The 21003-nt window shown below is 45.5% G+C and overlaps 1 protein-coding gene across 1 annotated transcript in view; it reads right to left on the minus strand.

Moving 5' to 3' along the window:
- LOC143986801 (uncharacterized) overlaps window positions 1–21003 on the minus strand; it is a 113726-nt gene that overhangs the window by 71221 nt on the left and 21502 nt on the right. Inside the window, exon 4 of the mRNA XM_077485207.1 lies at window positions 18528–18816. Within this exon, the coding sequence (XP_077341333.1) occupies window positions 18528–18816 (289 nt within the window). The remainder of the gene's footprint in view (window positions 1–18527; window positions 18817–21003) is intronic.

Consider the following 21003-nt stretch of genomic DNA (forward strand, 5'->3'; position numbering starts at 1 on the left):
ATCCATAGCTCCATAGCTAATCTGGAATCAACATCACATTGGTGAGTTTAGGAGTAGTCAAAAACCTTTTTGTAGCCATTGGTGGCTTTTTTTTTGGATATCAGTGAATATCTTAGAGTGTACCTTTATGAACGTATATGTTCCTCCTCCGTTTTCTCCAGAAATTCTCTCTCATATATCTCTTACTATTTTCCAGATCCCCTGGTCCCCTACTGTTCATTGGCAACTTTAACACTATAATTGATCCTACTGTGGACCACTTGCGGGGAGGGGGCAGACCCTACTCCTCATTTGTTGACTGGACCCAGGTATATGACAATGGAAGCACCCAGATGACAGACAGTTTTCCTGTCACTCTGACTCCTTCCATACTATGTCTCGCATAGACTTGGCATTTGCCCCAGCAGAGGTACTTCCTCTTGTCCAGTCAGTCTCATATTTGCTCTAGGGGATCTCCGATCACGCCCCTATGTCTGTTGACCTTCTCCTCCTGCTAAGAGCAGGCCCTCGGGTCTGGAGACAGAACTCTCATTGGCTGGAGGATGAGATCATACAGAGTGAATGCCAGAAGGGCATCACTGAATACTGGCGGGTGAATCGGGGTTCCACGATGGCCTATTGTGGACCCACGACGGCTTGTGGAAGCCTCAAAGGCAGTGTTAAGGGGAACTTTCATGTCTATTACTGGTATTCTACCCAAAAATGCCCAACAACATACTAAGGAACTAGAAAATGTATTACTAGTGGCAGAGGCGACTTTCACCCAAAATCCCAGTACAGCTACATTAACTCCATGACTGCAATGTCACAGGGAGTACGAACTCCCTTGCTAGACCTCACTAAAAAACACATGCTCTGTGTCACCCAGAAGACATTTGAACATGGTAACAAAGCAGGTCGCCTACTCACATATTTTACTAGACCTGACCGCCCCCCCCCCCCCCATCTCAATCCCCAGTATTAGGGATGGGCTTTATGTTCGAATCGAACATGAGTTCGACTCGAACATTGGCTGTTTGCCAGTTCGCCGAACAGCAAACAATTTTGGGTGTTCGCGGCAAATTTGAAGGCCGTGGAACACCCTTTAAAAGTCTATGGGAGAAATCATAAGTGCTAATTTTAAAGGCTTATATGCATGGTATTGTCATAAAAAAAATGTTTGGGGACCTGGGTCCTGCCCCAGGGGAGTAAAATAAAAAAAATAAAAAATTAAATTTTAAAATGTTAAAATTTTAATTAAAATAAAAAAAAATGGTGTGGGGTTCCCCCAAAATTCCATACCAGACCCTTATCCGAGCACGCAACCTGGCAGGCTGAAGGAAAAGAGGGGGAGACGAGAGAGAGACCCCCTCCTTAACCATACCAGGCCACATGCCCTCAGCATTGGGAGGGTGCTTTGGGGTAGCGCCCCCCCCCCCCCCAAAGCACCTTGTCCCCATGTTGATGGAGAGAAGGGCCTCATCCCCCCAACCCTTGCCCGGTGGTTGTTGGGGTCTGCGGGCGGGGAGCTTATCGGAATCTGGAAGCCCCCTTTAACAAGGGGAGCCCCAGATCCTGCCCCCCTCTGTGTGAATTGGTAACGGTGTACAAATGTACCCCTACCATTTCACAAAAAAAGTGTCAAAAGGGTTAAAAAACACAAGAGACAGTTTTTGACAAGTCCTTTATTAATTTCTTCTTCTTCTTTCCATTTATTCTTCCATCTTCTTTCTTCTGGTCTTCTTTCGGTGTTCTTCTTCTTCCTCTATCTTCTTCTTCATCTTCTTCTTCCTCCGCTCCTCTTATCCCGAATCTTGCTCCAGCTTCTTCTTTGCTCCATCCGCACAATCCGCCTCAGTGGGAGTCTTCCACCGTGTGAAGCTTCTGTTCTTCTGGCACTTCTTTTATAACGGAGGGAGTGACCCTGCCCCCTCTGGCGCATGGGGACTTCCCTATGGCTTTCCCCGTGTTGCCACGCGGCAGAAGACTCCCACTGTAGCGGATCATACAGACGGAGCAATAGAAAAAGCGGGAGCAAGATGCAGGATGAGAGGACCGGATGAAGAAGAAGATGAGGAAGAAGAACACTGAAGGATGACCAGAAGAAAGTAGATGGAAGAAGAAGCGGAAAGAAGAAGAAATTAATAAAGGACTTGTCAAAAAACCTCTCTTGTGGTTTTTAACCCTTTTGACACTTTTTTTGAGAAATGGTAGGGGTACCTTTGTACCCCATTACTAATTCACATGGGGGGGCCAGGATCTGGGGGTCCCCTTGTTAAAGGGGCTTCCAGATTCCGAAAAGCCCCCCGCCCACAGACCCCCACAACCACCGGGCAAGGGTTGTGGGGATGAGGCCCTTCTCCCAATCAACATGGGGACAAGGTGCTTTGGGGGGACCGCTACCCCAAAGCACCTTCCCAATGTTGAGGGCATGTGGCCTGGTACGGTTCCTCAGGGGGGCGCTCTCTCGTCCCCCCTCCTTTCCTGCTGCCTTTCAGGTTGCATGCTCGGATAAGGGTCTGGTATGGATTTTTGAGGGGACCCCCACTCCATTTTTTTTATTTGGCATGGGGTTCCCCTTAATATCCATGCCAGACCTGAAGGGCCTGGTATGGAATTTAGGGGGACTCCATGCATTTTTTTTTAAATTTTGGTTCAGGGTTCCCCTGTGGGGAAATTCCATGCCATTTTTATCAATGAACTTTTATGTGTATTGTCGGACTGACAATTCATTATAGGCGTGAGTAGTTTTAAAATGACTTTTTTTCCCTTTAGAAATGTAATTTTGCTGTCAGACTGTTCTAAACACGGGAAACATGTGCCCCTTTACAGGAATATTATAGATACCCCCTCCCCCCAGTACGAAATTTAAAGGAATATTACACTTTTATTGTTTCACTTTAAGCATTATTAAAATCACTGCTCCCGAAAAAACTTCAGTTTTTAAAACTTTTTTTGCATTGATACATGTCTCCTGGGGCAGGACCCAGGTCCCCAAACACTTTTTATGACAATACCATGCATATAAGCCTTTAAAATGAGCACTTTTGATTATTCATGTTTGTGTCCCATAGACTTTAATGGTGTTCGTGTGTTCAAACAAATTTTTTGCCTGTTCGCATGTTCTGGATGCGAACCAAACAGGGGGGTGTTTGGCTCATCTCTACCCAGGATCTTGGTCTCTGAGGATCACATCAGTGATGTATCTCAGGATATAACAAACGCCTTCCTAAACTTCTACCGTGATCTCTATACCTCCAAAGCTCAATACACGGAAACACAACTTGATGACTATTTAACCCAAATGCCACTTCCCCAAATGACAGACCAAGACAGCGAGGAGCTAGATGAATCTCTCTCTGTGGAGGAACTCTCCGTTGTGCTTTCACAACTGCCGACTCGTAAGACACCAGGCTTAGACAGTTTTCCAGCTGAATGGTACATGCACACGAGAGGCTTTAATTGTTTTAATACTTAAACCCTGAAAAGATCCTCTTAAATGTGACTTCTATCAGCCGATATCTCTCATCAATGTAGATGTCAAAATTCTAGCTAAAGTGCTGGCCAACCGTCTGAACTAAGTGATTGCGAAGCTGGTAGGGAGTGACCAAGGGGGCTTTATACCAGGTCGTTTGACCAGAATGAACGTCTGTAGATTGTTTCACAACCTGATCTACCCACATGATTGCCCACCCACTTGGGTTATTGTGGTCCCTTGACACCTGCAAGGCTTTTGACAGTGTAGAATGGCCATACCTGTTTCAAGTACTGCAGCGATATGGATTCGGCCCCCCGACTGATAGCCTGGATACGGCTCATGTATACCTTGCCACTGGCCCAATACTAATTAATTCTTAAGTTACCAAGACTTTCCCTATTACCAGAGGCACCAGGCAGGGTTGCGCTTAGTTTGGCTCCCTAGCTAGTCCCCTAGAGTCACCTGACCTGGAAAAGCTCCTAAGAGTTCCACACCAGACAAAACTTATATCTACCTATTACTCAGCCCTAGTGACAAACTCAAATCCTAGGTTCAGGGCAGCACAACAGAAATGGTACTCCTTAGACATCCCTATCACAGATGAAGACTGGTCGGAATTCTGTGACACCTTTAAGACCTCGGTTATCTCTTCTAGAGATAGGATAATTCAACTCAAGGTCTTTCACCAATCACACCTTACTCCAGTTAAAATTAAAAAAATGGGCATATCCCCCTCGGCCAAATGCTTTCAGAAATGTGGACACACAGCTAACTTCCTCCACTGCTTCTGGACTTGTCCTATTGTACAGAAGCACCTTTCTCTCCTCAGAACTGGGTCTCCGCAACATACTTAACCCCAAGAACTGTCTCTTGGGCATCCTTGATGATGTTCCCTCCCAGGCTAAAAGGTTGCTTTGTATCCTCTATTTCTACGCAAAGAAGGTCATCTTGCTGACCTGGAAGGGAACTGCGACCCCTTCTAGGGGTCTCTGGTTAAAACTGGTTAACGAATCCCTACCACTGAATAAGCTCATCTTTTATATCTGAAAGAGGAAAAAACATTTCACAAGATCTGGGACAGGTGGCTGGCTAGCCCACTAACCCTCGCCCCTACACTGCCATAATTGGATATTAATTAAGGTAGTTTGCCTCATATAGTGAATGACTTTTGCCATGATAGTAATATCCATGAATGTGATACTCGTCTATACAGAGTCTATGAATAACATAGTGTAGCGCCGGCTCCTGAAGAGCCCGTGCTATATGTTTTGAAATTTAAAGTTACACCTAAACTGCAGTTTGGTTTGGGTATAATTGTTCCAAATTTTGACCTCAGCATCAGTCTGACTGGATTATAGGGTGTTCAGCCTGGCCATAGGGGGCACTTTCTCTTCTGGCAGGCACGGAACCACAGTCTGGTTGGATGCTTTAAGGTTACTTTCTCTCGGAGCCAGCCCAGTGGGAGGGTCACTCTTGTTGTGCTTTCTGGGAGAGGGTACTTAAGATGCAGATGTCACGTGGGTCGGGGCTCCGGTCCAGAAGTATGTTCTGACTGCATGGTCCTGGTCCTCCTGACCAGCCCCCAGGAAGGCTATGGCCTGGGGTGCGGATCCACCTGACTTTATGTCTTGGCTAGCCCGAGGTAGGGAAACTAAGGAAAGGATTCAGAGATGGTCCGGTGCCGTCTCTGGTCGTGGAGAGGCCCAGCGACTTTATAGCTATCCAGGGGAGGACTCTTCAGAAGAAGGCCACGCATGGGTTGGCTTCTTAGCAAGAGCCTGGTAGAGCTGAAGTATCTAAGCAAATACAGTTTTGTGGGTATCGCCAAACTGGCTGAAAGATACTGGTGGGGGGTGTGGCCAAGCAGTGGGCCAAGATGGATGTGTAATCTCGGAGCTCCCGTCCTAAGGTCCAGCATAAATAGTGAGACAGCAGTATCCCAAAGCCACGGCGATCACAGAATGGGGAGAACATCGTGGAACATGTCGGCAACGAGATCGGCCCCACAGCCGCAGTACTTGCGTGAGTCATGCTCGCCCAGCAGAAGCCTGCACCCTGACAGATCAGACCCGGAGTCACGCGCTTCACCAGCGCTTTGCCTCAGACATAAAAAGCACACTGTCAGCTGCCATAGCAGATCTAAAGCAGACATCCAAGCCATTGTCCTTAGGGTGGAGGAAGTGGAGACAGTTCAAACACGCCATGATGCCTCCCTGTGCCACGTACAACAAATTACTGAATCACACGCTATGCACCTGAGAGAAATCAACCGCCACATGGAGGACCTCGATAACAGAGGGAGACACTGCAACATCAGGGTAAGGGGGATCCCTGAAACTTTAGAGCCAGGCCAACTCTCACAAGCCATTACCAACATCTTTAATGATCTTTTAGAGAGACCCCCTGAGACACCGATCTCCTTTGAGCAAGTACGCAGGGCGCTTCGCCCTAAAGGCAGGGACGCAGACCCACCCAGGGAATCAGCGTGTTGTCTCATGAATTTTCCCCTTAAGGAGTAAATCCTCCACAAGGCCAGAAGCAGACATCAGATCACCTTTAGGGGAGCCGAAATAAAAATCTTTCAAGATTTATCCAATATCACCCTGCAGCGCAGAAGGGAACTAAGGCACCTGCTAGATATACTACGGGCCAGATCAATACCATACCGCTGGAAGTTCCCCTTCTGCCTGTCAGTGACCCATCAAGGTCATAATGATAATCTCAGAGTCCCAGAACACCTGAACCATTTCTGTACCACACTGGATATACCACGCGTGGACCTCCCAGATTGGTACAGTGATTTCAGGCTACCCCCAATCAACAGGTCTATTTCAATGGATGGCATTAGCGAGGCGGGTGGCTTCGCCACCAGATGCCACCGACACCACCACCAGCCCCCGCCACCACATTCTACTGCACAGACTGCTGGTGCGCCAAGAAATGGCAGTCCTACAGCGTCCCCGGCACAACGCAGGCCGCGCATCAACTGACCAGGTCAAGATAAGTAATTAAAAAACAAAATTTAACCACTTGGGATCCGCGCTATTGCCAAATGACGGCATTAGCGCGGACCTACATTTCCGGGACTACGTCTATTGATGTCGTCCCGTGTACGAGCGGCCTGCGCGCCCCCCGAGGGGCGCGCGCGGCGCGCTCTGTGATCGGCGAGTCCATGAGACTCGCCTGATCCCCGATCCGTGCAAGGGGTCGATCCCGACCCCTTATCACGTGATCAGCTGTCAGCCAATGACAGCTGATCATGTGATAGAACGGAGCCGGTAATCGGCTATTATTCCTCCTCGCGCTGACAGCGCGAGGAGAAAAAAAAAAAGCCGATCACCGGCGGCCATGATCGGGACATCAGTCCCGATCACGGCCATCAATACAAGGGACCACCTGCCACCTGCCAGTGCCCACCTGCCTCCCGCAGTGCCATCCTGAAGTAAAAGTAAAAGCAAAAGTAAGTGCCCCCCGTCAGTGCCCATAGTGCCACCCACAGTGCCACCCACAGTGCCACCCACAGTGCCACCCCACAGTGCCACCCCACAGTGCCACCCCACAGTGCCACCCACAGTGCCCACAATCTGCCTCAAAGGTGCTGCACCCCAGTGCCGCCCATCAGTGCCCAGCAGTGCCGCCCATCAGTGCCCAGCAGTGCCGCCCATCAGTGCCCAGCAGTGCCACCTATCAGAGCCACCTATCAGTGCCACCTATCAGTGCCCATCAGTCCCATCTATCTGTGGTACCTATCAGTGCCCATCCGTGCCACCCATCCGTGCCACTTATCCGTGCCACCCATCCGTGCCATCTTATCTGTGCCCATCTTTGCCCATCAGTGCCGCCTTATCTGTGCCCATCGGTGCCGCCTTATCTGTGCCTATTAGTGCCGCCTTAACTATGCCTATCAGTGCCCACCAGTGCAGCCTATCAGTGCCCACCAATGCAGCCTATCAGTGCCCACCAATGCAGCCCATCAGTGCCCACCAATGCAGCCCATCAGTGCCCACCAATGCAGCCTATCAGTGCCGCCTAATCAGCGCACTTCAATGAAGGAGAAAAATGACCCGTTTGCAAAATTTTATAACAAACTATTAAAACATGATTTTTTTTTTTTTTTTTTTGCATCTTTTTTTGTTTGTTTAGCAAAAAATAAAACTCCGAGCTGTAACTAAATACCACCAAAAGAAAGCTCTATTTGTGGGAAAAAAATGATAAAAATTTCATTTGGGTACAGTGTTGTATGCCCGCGCAATTGTCATTCAAAGTGCATCAGCGCTGAAAGCTGAAAATTGGTCTGGGACTGAGGGGGGTTTAAGTGCCCAGTAAGCAAGTGGTTAAACTCTGGAATTTTGCATGACACAAACTTCTTTTATGGACTTAAACACGATTGGCACAATGGCCAAACAATCAATACTGCAATACACACTAAGAGCTCACCACCTAGATATACCATGTACACAAAAAGGGAAAGCCATTCGCCAATTCTTTTCGGGACTAAGCCAATGCGGACTAAGCCTCCAAAGCAGATAAGACTAAGCTACCCTATCAATATACTCCCTTATTACCTGAATTACATCTCTACCTCTTCGCACCAACCAGAGAAACTTCACGGCCCAGCTTACCTGACCCCTCTCAAGACTGAGAACACAACAGGTATGCCAAGTATCACTGCGGACAAGAACCAGTACTTATCCACCTGTACCTAAGAACATCAGCACCATCACCCACTTCAGGTATCACAAAAACACTCAATTAATCATAGTAGCAGGATGGGACCAGAGACAGGAAAATAGAAACCATAAAATCACAATACCTAATTCACATTCCTGAGCTCCTGAAATAGGGCCGACTCTCCCTATTGTGAAAGAACTCCTCTAGAAAACCTCAAAACACAGCAACCATGCTCTAGAGAACTGCTTGCCCTATAGTCAAAAGGGAAACCTAGTACCGACACGATAAGAAGAATATATATGACTCTGGAAACTGGCTCATTAGAGACGTCTTACGCGAACTGTTTATCCCAGCCGGTTTACCTGGTATCGGAATAAACAACTATCCACACCACAGCATCTTGAAGGAGCAGAGGACAAGAGCTCCTAATCAGAAGTGCATACCTCAACTTTTTTTTTCCTCCCTTCTCACCGTCCTCTGGTCCCACTTTCAAAATCTCTCTCTCTGAGCTCAATATCTCTTTCGCTCCTGCTGAGTAAACCTCTTTGCTTGTCTTTTCATACCTACCTACTACAAAAGAGATGGGGAAAAACAACGAGTCAGTTAACAAATGGTTAATATAATTTTTGTATATCTCCATATGAGCTAGCCTGAGAAAAAAGATAATCAAGTACACTAGCCAAATTCAGGTTTTCGGTGACCAGGGGGGAGATGCACAGGCGAGAGCTCAAGTTAACAGGCAAAATATACAGTAAAACTTAATTCCGAGACACATAAATACTTAACCAAGGGAGCAATCAGCACATGTGCACATTTCTCCAACCACTGAACTTGGATAGGCCATTGCACTTACCTGACACCCGCAAAGCCGGAGCCATGCATGTCTCCCCCGGGACCAAACAATCCACCATGATATAATACGATACTTGAAACTGTTATAGATGCCTTGTTTGTGTAAGTGCGTGTCATGCAATAGTTAAAACTTGTTTGGAGCATGTTTTCTCCTATACTTTTATGTCCATGTTATTTTCACTGCCTTCACACCACTACTTGCCAAAAGTGGAAGCCCATACACCAGACTACCGCCCAGAGACACCCCTCAACGTTAACCTCTCCCAGCTCTAAAGTGAAAACTGAAAGCTGAAACCAAAAGTAATATCAAACCTAAATCAAACTAGCGTTAAACTAACAAGCTCACATGACTAGAACATACCCACACCTCAGACTCAACCAAATGGAGGGGGAAAACTTCAGACCAAAACACTACAATAAAACTTCTACCAACATACACTAAACAAGCACCACTACCCAAACCGAAGACACACTCACCAACTTGAGCAACACCACCATTCGCAACCGACACACAATAACAGCAGAGGAAGAATTTGAGATTCCATCACGGGATACATTGACTATAGAGCTAAAATTACCTCTAATGGACACAGAGCTTGTCCCTCTTGTAGCACGCTACCGACCACCCCTCAAACAATGGCCTCTGGCAGACACCGTTGACCTCACCGGCCCACACCCCCCCCCCCCCTACTGGCTGACTGGTCCATTCCCGCAGCCCGTACACCTACCAACACCCTTTAACCTACCCCCCAAACAAGACCTTATCTAAAACCCTCCACACAACCTCAGCAAACCCTACCTCGCTCACCTACTTTTTCCTTTCCCCCTCTCTCCTGCTCCTTCTCCCTCTTTCCTCCCCCCCCCCCCCCATTTATATTTTCTTTTTCTTCCAGCACTGTCTTATGCTCTGATAACCCCCCCCTCTTCTTCTCATCCAGCATTAACACTCCCTCCTACCTAAAACACAACCCAATCAACTAACTTCGGGTATCAAGATGACCACCTCAAAAATGCGTGTAAGCAACTCCTCTCTAAAACTTATCTCACTGAACGCCAAAGGCCTGAACACCCCAGAAAACTATTGCAAGTGCTATCCAGTATGCGAACCATGAAGGCCGACATTGTCTTGTTGCAGGAGACTCACTTTTGCACGAAATCTATACCCAAATTATCACATCACCACTTCGCCAAGAACTTCCACGCCACCTCACCAAACACAGAATCAAAAGGGGTCTCCATACTCTTCTCTAAAAACACCCACTTCCAAATATCAGACACTCTAGAAGATGACCAGGGTAGATTTACTTTCATTAAAGGGGTCTTTAACAACAAGCGGGTTGCATTAGCCAACATATACGGCCCCAACACAGCCCAGGTTCCCTTCTTTCACACAATTGCACGACAACTGGCCACCTTTCAAGAGGGCACACTGATCCTAGGGGGCGATTTCAATGCCCCATTGGACCCTCTACTAGACACATCCTCTGGTACTTCCCACATGCCTTACAGAGCGATCAAACAAATTAGAAAATGCCTCCAGGATCTTTTTTTACATGATACTTGGCGTAACCTGTACTCCAAAGAGAAAAATTTTACCTACTACTCAATCCCACACAATAGGTACTCTCGTAACGATTACGTCTTCATCACCCAACAAGACCTTCCAAACCTAGCAAAGGCCACAATAGAGCCTATGGCAATCTCAGACCACCATTCCATCTCAATTACACTCTCTTTCCCAGGCAAAGTCACCAAAACGCACATATGGAGGTTGAATCCGCATATCCTAAGGAATAAAATTAAGGAAAAAGAGATTAACGAATGCCTGACACACTACTTTAGTGATAATAATACCCCTGACATATCAAAGATGACCCAATGGGAGACACACAAGTGCGTAGTGAGGGGGAAACTTATTTCCATGGCAACAGCAATGAAAAAAGAGAAAGCGGTGAAACTTGTAGGGCTATTTGGCAAACTTAAAATTCTGGAAGCAATGCACAAGCGTACACTGGCACAAAACACTCAAGCAGAACTTATGGAAATCCGCACAAGCACACAAGAAGAGCAAGGGCACGAGATAAAAAAAATATACATTCTCTCACAGAAACTCTTCTATGAATACGGAAACAAGTCTGTCCACCTATTAGCCCAAACACTACATGCAAAGAAAGCCAGGAACACAATACACCATCTGAATTCCTCGAAAGGCAAAGTATTCACGAAGAATGCAGATATAGCACGCAAATTCAAACAATACTATTCCTCTCTCTACAACATCAAGAAAAGTTCTCCCAATACCCCTCCAACTCAGGAGAGATTAAACGAGATTCACACATTCCTGACCAAATTCACTAGAATGAAAATACCTATGGAGACTATTGAAACACTGGACTCTCCTATCACTCCGGAGGAATGGAAGCAGGCAATTAAACAATTAAAACCCAGGAAAAGCCCAGGCCCGGACGGGCTTTCCGCAGTCTACTACAAAGCGTTTGCGGAAACTCTTTAATCCCCATTCCTTCTCGCATACAACTCCCTCTCCCCTTCAAACTCCTTTGCATGCTGCATGCTAGAAGCCCACATCAGAGTAATTCCCAAGGAAGGCAAGGACACCATGAACACAAGCAATTATAGACCGATATCTCTACTAAATGTAGATAGCAAAATATTTTCCAAAATACTAGCAAACAGACTATCACCCCTTCTCCCCTCACTCATCCCCCCAGACCAAGTGGGATTTGTTCCTGGGTGAGAGGCCAGGGACAATACCATAAAAGCAATAAATCTACATCATCTGATGACACAGACCAAGGCTAGGGGTTTCTTTCTGTCTTTAGATGTGGAGAAGGCGTTTGACAGTGTGGCTTGGGACTACATGGAAGAGGTTTTGAAAATAGGCCTAGGCCCGCGCATGTTAAGTTTCATAATGTCCCTATACTCCGCCCCCATAGCGAGAGTAAGAGCGAACAACACTCTGTCAGACGCCTTCCCCATCTGCAACGGAACAAGGCAGGGATGCCCCCTGTCTCTGATTCTTTTTATTCTCACGTTAGAGCCCTTCCTCCAGAACCTACAGCTAAATAAAGACATCAAAGGAATAAGAACCGCCAGCAAAGAATATAAATACGCTGCATTTGCAGAAGACATATTACTATTGCTTATGGAACCCCTGACCACGTTACCTGTACTTCTAGCAGAATTCCAGCACAAACCTTTTTTAAAAAATACAAATCTGCCTGACAAAGTTCAATTGGAGTGATGGGAAACCCAGAATCAGCTTTACACAATTGACAAGACCGAAATGACTAGGAGGGATAGGACTCCCAGACCTATACAACTACTACAGAGCCATCCATCTTTCCAGAATTGTAGATTGGAATGTACACTCCCAGTATAAAGACTGGGTTCAATTGGAGGATTCATTCTCCACCCCTCCCCCTGGCCTCCCTACCATGGACAGCACCTAAACACCACCATTGGCTACCAGGAATCATCCACTGATAGAACCAACACTACAATGTTTCATGGAACTATGCACCCAAACCACTATATCATGTATACCAAGCCGTCTAACTCCAATAAAACTTAACTCTGACTTCCCTCAAGGGATGTCTCGCCATTTCCTCTCAGAAGAATGGCCCCACAATCACATTCAAACCCACAAATTCTTCTCCAGCGGGTAACTCCTCTCTGCTTCACTACTAGCAGAAATAACAGAGAAGCCACCCATCCCCCCCTGGACGTACTTAATGATATCCCACTACATCAAAAACCTAGACAAAAACAAGAACTGCTCCAGGCAACTATCCCTCTTTGAAAAGCTTTGCACTCAAGGATCCCCCAAAGACACCTGATAGCCTACACGCACAACCTCCTCTATGCAGACACTAGCCCTAAGGACAACATTGCCTGTACGCGATGGGAGGAAGACCTATCTCACCCACTAACAGAGGAGGGTTGGGAACAAATCTTCATAAATATACATAAAGGCTCAATGAATGTCTCCATGCAAGAAAATGGATATAAAATACAGGCAATATGGTATCGCACTCCGTCCCTCCTGAACAAAATATATCCAGCCGTTCCAGGCATGTGTTGGAGATGTCAAAAGGAAAGGGGCACATTACTACACATCTGGTTGACATGCACCTCATTACAAGCATTCTGGAGGGAGGTCTGCCGTATCATCTCCCATATTAACTGAATTTCACCCCAGATCAATTCCTCCTACACAACTCTTCCCTACCGCACAGCTCCTACCATAAGTCCCTTACAATGCACATGCTAAACGCGGCAAAACAATGCAACCCGATACTCTGGAGTTTCTCCAAGACACCTACAGTCCAAGAGTGGTTTTGCAGAATCTGCAAAACAGTAGAAATGGAAGAGATGATCCACATTTCATAAGACACACTTCCAAACAACACCCGTATATCTAAGTGTAATCAACTCAAAGAATTAATTTAGCCCTGACCACAAAGACTAATAATAAATACCAACTTGAGAAGAATATAGAACTAGAGACCATATCACGACAACTAAATACACAAATTGCCAGAAAAAGACGAGTCAAACAACGACCAACTGCTCCTTTCAAGTTACCCGAAACAGTAACAAATACTCCCACCCTTAAAAACACATGGGAGAGAGTAGTCAATGCTGGACCCCCATACCTTCTCCCCCTCTCCCCGCCCTTTTTTTTTCTTCTCTCTCCGCTCTTTCCTTCCCCCCCCCCAGCTCCCCTATGACCTGGCCTCCCTAGACTTCCCCCCATCCACCCCATCCCCCCTTATCTCCCTTAGTTAACACTCCAGACCTACCCCCTCATCCCAGTCCCCCTAACCCACACCCAATAATATGACCCTCATCTCAAGCTCTTGCAGATTCTCGCTGTAACCTTCCTTCAGACCATAAACCTTCTAGATGCACCCAATCAGGACCACCCAGGACATGACAGCAAAGGCAACAATACAATACACCCTCAAATACCGCTAACCATACCCTGGTCACCTAAGACTACGAAATCCAGCACACAAGGGTTCTGGGTTGATTTGCTCATGAGGAAGGATGTTCCCCGAGTTGTTTGTGTTTGTTAAAAACTAGATATACTCAGTATATCTTTTATGAGTAAAAGTTGTACGAGAATGATGTAATTCTTTTGCTTTGTTTGTTTTTTCTCGAATAAACTTTCTTTAAAAAAAAGAAAGATATTGGTACCACACTAGTGTTCTACAAGTCCTAGTTTCCTACGTGTTCTACAACAAAGTCTGTGGAAGAGACTTATTCCTATGTGTTCTATAACAAAGTCTGTGGCAGAGACTTATTCCTGATTTAAGCACCTTGTTGGCTGCTAGGCCTTGTGAGAGAGGGACTATCCAACTTGAGTGAACATCCAGCTGTGAATGGCTATTCTCTGGATTTAGTCGAAGTAAGCAAGTTCTTTATTATTGACTTTGACACTAGGAGTACCTGAACTTTCTTCCCAACCCTCTGATCCTATACTAAGAGACTGTTCATTAACTACGTTTTTGCAAATAAAAATCCCTTTAAGCGGATCTGTCGTCAGTCTCTAAAGTTTCTGGGCCATGTACCACAGGAAATCCCTAGACGAAAATCAAGGTGAAGAAGATAACGGTAAGCCCAATCAAACCAGCAGCTCTTTCGGGGGTTAGTGCTACATGTTGGGGCTCGCAGTCCGGGATTTACCGCTACCCCTCGAAAGAAACAACTGTGCACATGGTGAATACAGGACAGAGGGTTGTGTTTTTTTTTTTACTACGCCATCTTGTGAAATGATGGACATCTACTGTTGGCGTGTAAGCGTGGGAGGAGCCTGGAAAAAGCCAGCGAGTTGCGCAGCCAAAGGAACCAGTGAGAGGAGTCTTACCTTTCTCTTTGTCCTGCACAAGGCACCGCGTAAAAGTGTTGCAGAAGAGAGAGGAGGAAGGCTGTACGTGAGATTAAGAGTGAAGCTGCTGAAAATGTTTGGCGTTCCTAGAGCATCACCTGCCATGAGTCCTAGGTTGCCAATTGCTGGTATCCCTGCGGGTGTGAGGCTCCCAGGAACTTTGATTACGGACACGGGGATACGCCTGGTACCTCAAGGGCGCTTCCTACTGTACACCTCAGGAGACACTGAAGCCCTCAGGATGCTGTGTGGGAAGTGTGCAGGACTAGCCACAAGTCCCCGACCGTTTGCCCAATGTACAGGATGCAGAGAATACCTATTTCACGTGGAGCAACCTGTTGCGCCACCAAGGGCCTAACAAGTGGACTGGACCACGGGCGTGGTCGTGGAGGAGTTTGCTGCTCATACTCCTGTCGTGAGGCCTACCACAGCTGCGATGCCTGTCACGGTCAGTACTCCGGACAGCAAAGTGACCACTACCACCAAAACTACTACCAAAGCTCGCCAGATCACAGAGACTATTGAATAATCGATGTTCGAGTTGAATGTAAGGGGGGAAGCCGGGATCTGGGGGTCCCCTTGTCAAAGGGGGCTTCCAGATTCCAATAAGCCCCCACCCACAGACCCCCACAACCACCGGGCAAGGGTTGTGGGGATGAGCCCTTGTCCCCATCAACATGGGGACAAGGTGCTTTGGGGGGCTACCCCAAAGCACCCTCCCCATGTTGAGGGTGTTCTGTCCATCAGATGTTATGTTTATTATTTGAACCTGTGTTGTTAAATTTACATGTAAAGTGTGTAATTTACATAAGACAATCATAAGTGGTGTGCAGGCTCCATCTACATTCCTTTTAACATGGAGAAGCTGGCAGTGGACAGGTCCTGGGCAAACATTTTCTTGGGCCCACCCCCCATTCTGAGACATACAAAAAAATAGCATATAGACTGAAAATCTGTTTACTGCAGCAGATCACGCAGCGATTGCATTTGTGTGCCAGAGGTTACAGCCTATCCTTACCGCTCACAGGCTGGTTGCTTGAGGTTACAACACATCTTTTCTGTTAGCTGATTGGTTGCTATAGGTTAATGCACATCATTACCACTCACTGAGCAGTGGAGCAATCCCAAATAATTAAGCAAGTAAAGCGGCACATTAATACACATACTACAGGAGAGAGTCAGAGAGTGCAGACATACTGCAGGAGATTACCAGAGACTGCGGACATACTGCACAAGATTATAAGAGACTGCAGACATACTGCATAAGATTACCAGAGAATTCAGGCATACTGCACGAGATTACCAGACTGCGGATATACTACACAAGATTACCAGACTGTGGACATACTGCATGAGATTACCAGAGACTGCGGGTTTACTGCATGAGATTACCAGACTGCGGACATACTGCATAAGATTACCAGAGACTGCGGGCATACTGCATGAGATTACCAGAGACTGTGGACATACTGCATGAGATTATCCGTGAATTGGGGCCCCGATGACAGCTTTGCAGAGTGCACCGGAGGCTGTATTCGCTCGCTAGGGGGCGGGGCCGGGAGCTCCACTCGGAACAGAGTGGCTGTAGTTAGAGCAGTGATCGGAGTGGGTGCATCAATGGAGCTCCCAGCCCCGCCTCCAGACCTCTGTATTCCCCATCCAGTATAGAGGGGACAGGGTCGGAGGCTCCACTGACATGCCCACTCCGATCACTGCTCTAACTACAGCCGCTCTGTTCCGAGCATACAGTCTACAGGCTACATGGGGCGGGGTCAGCGCGTCAGTGGTGCTCCCGGCCCTGCCCCCTATACTACCCATACCTGCTACTATATTGCCCTATACTACCCAAACCATTTACTATACCACCTTTATTACCCAAACTTGCCACTATGCCCCCTATACTACCCAAATCTGCCACTAACCACCTATACTACACAAACCTGCCACTATACCATCTATACTACCCAAACCTGCCACTATACCACCTATACTATCCAAACCTGCCACTATACCACCCTATACTATCCAAACCTGACGCATGTTTAGGAGATATTAACAGTACCTATAGGTACTATGGAGGTTTACAACCTCTTTAACCACTTCAGCCCTAGAAGGATTTGCCCCCTTAATGACCAGGCCATTTTTGGCAATACGGCAATGCTTCGCTTTAACTGACAGTTGCGTGGTTGTACGACATTGTACCCAGACAAAATGTATGTCCTTTTTTCCCACAAAAAGAGATTTCTTTTGGTGGTATTTGATCACCTCTGCGGCCTTATAAATTAAAAAAGAGTGACAATTTTGAAAAAAACTAAATACTATTTGCTATAATAGATATCCAAAAAAATGTAAAAAAAAAACACATTTTGTCATGAATTTAGGCCAATATGTATTCTTCTACATATTTTTGGTAAAAAAAAAATTACTGGGACTGCGACATTGCGGCAGGCAGATCTGACCTCAAATTACACTTTTTGGGGACCAGTGACATTATTACATTGATCAGTGCTATAAAAATGCACGAATCAATGTATAAATGACACTGGCAGGGAATGGGTTAACACTAGGACCCGCCTAATGGAATTCACTGCTATAAGCAAACATAATGTATAAAAAAAAATACTGATCACTTACCCAGAGTAATGCAATGTCACTATGATAAAATTATATTGCTCTGGTCAAAGTGTGTTAAAAAAAATTGTAAAATTGAAAAAAATATAATTAAAAATAAAAAATACAAAAAATTAAATTTTTTTCATACTTTCACCAGTCAGTGTCCCTGATGACCGCCACACCAGTTATACGATGATGCTGTACTGCACTGGTGACAGTCTGTTAAAAAAATAATAATAATTTCTTAATTTTCCAAAAAATGATGACAAAAAAATAACAACTTCAAAAAACTTGCCATGCCTCTTACTAAATACCTTGGATTGTCTACTTTTAAAAAAGGGGTAATTTGGATATTCTTGTACTGTCCTGGCATTTTGGGGTTTCACAAAATGTATCAGTACATCAGGAGTGATCAATTTTAAGATAGCAAAAAAAATAAAAATAAACCCAGTGGTGATTAAATACCACCAAAAGAAAGCCCTATATGTGTGAACAAAATGATAAAAAAATTGCATATGGGTACATTGCTGCATGACCGCACAAATGTCATTCAAAGTGCAACAGCGCAGAAAGGTGAAAATGTACCTGGGCAGGAAGGGGGTAAAAGTGGCTGGTCAATTATTGAAGTGATTAAGGATGTGGTACCTGTAGGAAGGACATGTAAAAAATGTTCTGTCCCACTTCCTTTTTTCTTTGTACTGAAAGCACTTTAGAATTACTATTACCTTGCCCTTAATGGGTAAAGTGATGATGTCTCTGTAAATCAAGGGCAGCAAGGCAGCTAGCGTAGTTTCCCCTCCTGCAGGAGGCTAAGGTGTGGCAGGAGGAAGGGGGGGGGGGGGCTACACTAAGGAATCAACTCTTTCTGGAGTGGATAACTTCCCTAGCAGGTTCAAAGAGACATTGCAAGTGCATAAAAAAAAAATTCTAGCAAAGGAAAATTATGCAAGTAAGCATTTAAAATACCTGGTTTGTTTGTTATTTTACTTACAATTTTAAGGTTAATGACAGGGAGTTATTTACCTGAGGATATCCATAGATTCCGGTCAGTGTTGCCGATGCTACAGATGAGGAAGTCATCTTGTGACCTACGAACATGACTTTTTTACTCTTCTTATGACAGTCATAGTTTGCAGCTGGATGCTCCATCCCAGATAATACATCCAGCACACTTTGTATAGCTTTACTTTCAATATTACACACGTCATAAATCTGGTACCCCAACGTGATGTTTGGCAACAAATCTGTTTGGTTGTTTATCTCCTCTATGGCAAACATGAAGACTAAAAGATGTCTCAGAAAACCGAGTTCACTGAAGAGAGACAGTCAATATTATTTTTGCATGTAACTCATATGCACCTAACAATCCAAACTAAGGTTTTTTTTACACTTGCTTTGCCTTCAACACACATTAACGGCTAGTTTACACTTGCTTCAAAACAAGGCTTCAGACAGGCTTTATTAAAGTTCTTTGAATGGTAGTCAAAGCTCCTGTCACTAAATAGAATGGTTAGCTTACAGTCCTGTTTACACCTTGCTTTTGCTTTGCTTTGCTTCGGCTTTGCTTCCAAAATTTTACCCCATGCCGCTTTAGCTGTGCTTCAAAGCGACTTCAAAGCCTCCATAGAAGTCTATGGCAAAGCTTGCTTGAAGTCCCACCAAAGCCTCATTGAAGCCCCACCAAAGGCTCATTGAAGCTTCATCGAAGCCCCACCAAGGCTCACTGAAGCTCAATCGAAGCTCCATGAAGCCTCATCGAAGAACCACCAAAGGCTCATTGAAGCCTCATCGAAGCCTCATCGAAGCACCAAGTAAAAGCAAGGTGTAAACAGGACTGTAAGCTAACCATTTTATTTAGTGGCAGGAGCTTTGACTGGCGTTCAGAGACCTTTAACAAAGCGTGTCCAAAAGTCATGTTTTGAAGTAAGTGTAAACTAGACCCATGGGTTCTATCTACAGGTATGTTGTTTCGCGTGAAGTAGGGATGAGCCAAAGGTTCTTTCCGAGCATGAATTCAGGCCGAACATTGGCTGTTCACCCATTTGACGAATACCCAAATTATTGGAGCGTTCCACCGTTTGTTCGGCCTGCCGAATGACCACAGTGCACTGCGCTGCCGCACAGTGCATTGGAATCTCTGATTGGCTGAAGCAAAGAAAGCTTTGCCCAATCAAGGCACAGAGCACTGTCAGAGCCATGATTGAACGCTGTCATGATGACTATCCAATCATGGCTCATTTCTCTTAGTCTTGCCCAACACTATAAAATTATTAGTGTAGCGCTTTTATTAAGTGAAAAGGTAATCACAATGAGAAGAAAACCAAATGTGATCACAGAAAATCAAACTTATTGGTAATCATATAAGGGAATCAATGGTCACATGGAGAAAGTCCATAGACAATTGCAAATGATAATAGAGTCCTCTATAGTGTGACTGGTGCACAAAGGGTGTGATAAGAACTTCTTCAGAAGTCGAGTATAGCCCAATATATCAGCTTGTCTGAAGATATCAGAAAAGAGGTGGGTAGAATACTCTTACCGACTGTGATGGACTCAAACGGTCTTACGACGGTTGAGTCGGGAACGCTTGGGGTCCAGACCTCGGACCAGAAGATAGGTTGATGGTGGTACGACCAGATGTAGAGAAGACTCCAAGCGACTGTAGACCCTGGGGGGCGTCTCACATGGGGTTCTCCGGAGTGTTCGTCAGGTGGTCCAGTTCAGATGTAACTCAATTGGAATTACAACTCCAAACGAGGAGTAAGGGATTTGTAGAAATTAGAACAAAAAATAAAAAAGAAAGCTCCACATGGTGCGGGTCAAAAAATATTAGCCATCAGGTTTTATTAAAAGTCATATAATATGATAAAAATTATGACTAGTGATCACAGGTGAACAAAATAAAATAGTGTTGAAGACACTCTATGTCGAAACGCGTCAGGCTCGCTTTTGGCACCCCACATTGCTTTTATTCTATTTTATTTTGTTCACCTGTGATCACTAGTCATAATTTTTATCATATTATATGACTTTTAATAAAACCTGATGGTTAATATTTTTTGACCCGCACCATGTGGAGCTTTCTTTTTTCTTTTTTGTTCTAATTTCTACAAATCCCTTACTCCTCGTTTGGAGTTGTAATTCCAATTGAGTTACATCTGAACTGGACCACCTGACGAACACTCCGGAGAACCCCATGTGAGACGCCCCCCAGGGTCTACAGTCGCTTGGAGTCTTCTCTACATCTGGTCGTACCACCATCAACCTATCTTCTGGTCCGAGGTCTGGACCCCAAGCGTTCCCGACTCAACCGTCGTAAGACCGTGTGAGTCCATCACAGTCGGTAAGAGTATTCTACCCACCTCTTTTCTGATATCTTCAGACAAGCTGATATATTGGGCTATACTCGACTTCTGAAGAAGTTCTTATCACACCCTTTGTGCACCAGTCACACTATAGAGGACTCTATTATCATTTGCAATTGTCTATGGACTTTCTC

Source organism: Lithobates pipiens, unplaced genomic scaffold (genome assembly GCF_037356315.1).
Source record: "Lithobates pipiens isolate NorthernLeopardFrog02 unplaced genomic scaffold, aLitPip1_a1.2 Scaffold_18, whole genome shotgun sequence".
NCBI classification, from domain to species: domain Eukaryota; kingdom Metazoa; phylum Chordata; class Amphibia; order Anura; family Ranidae; genus Lithobates; species Lithobates pipiens.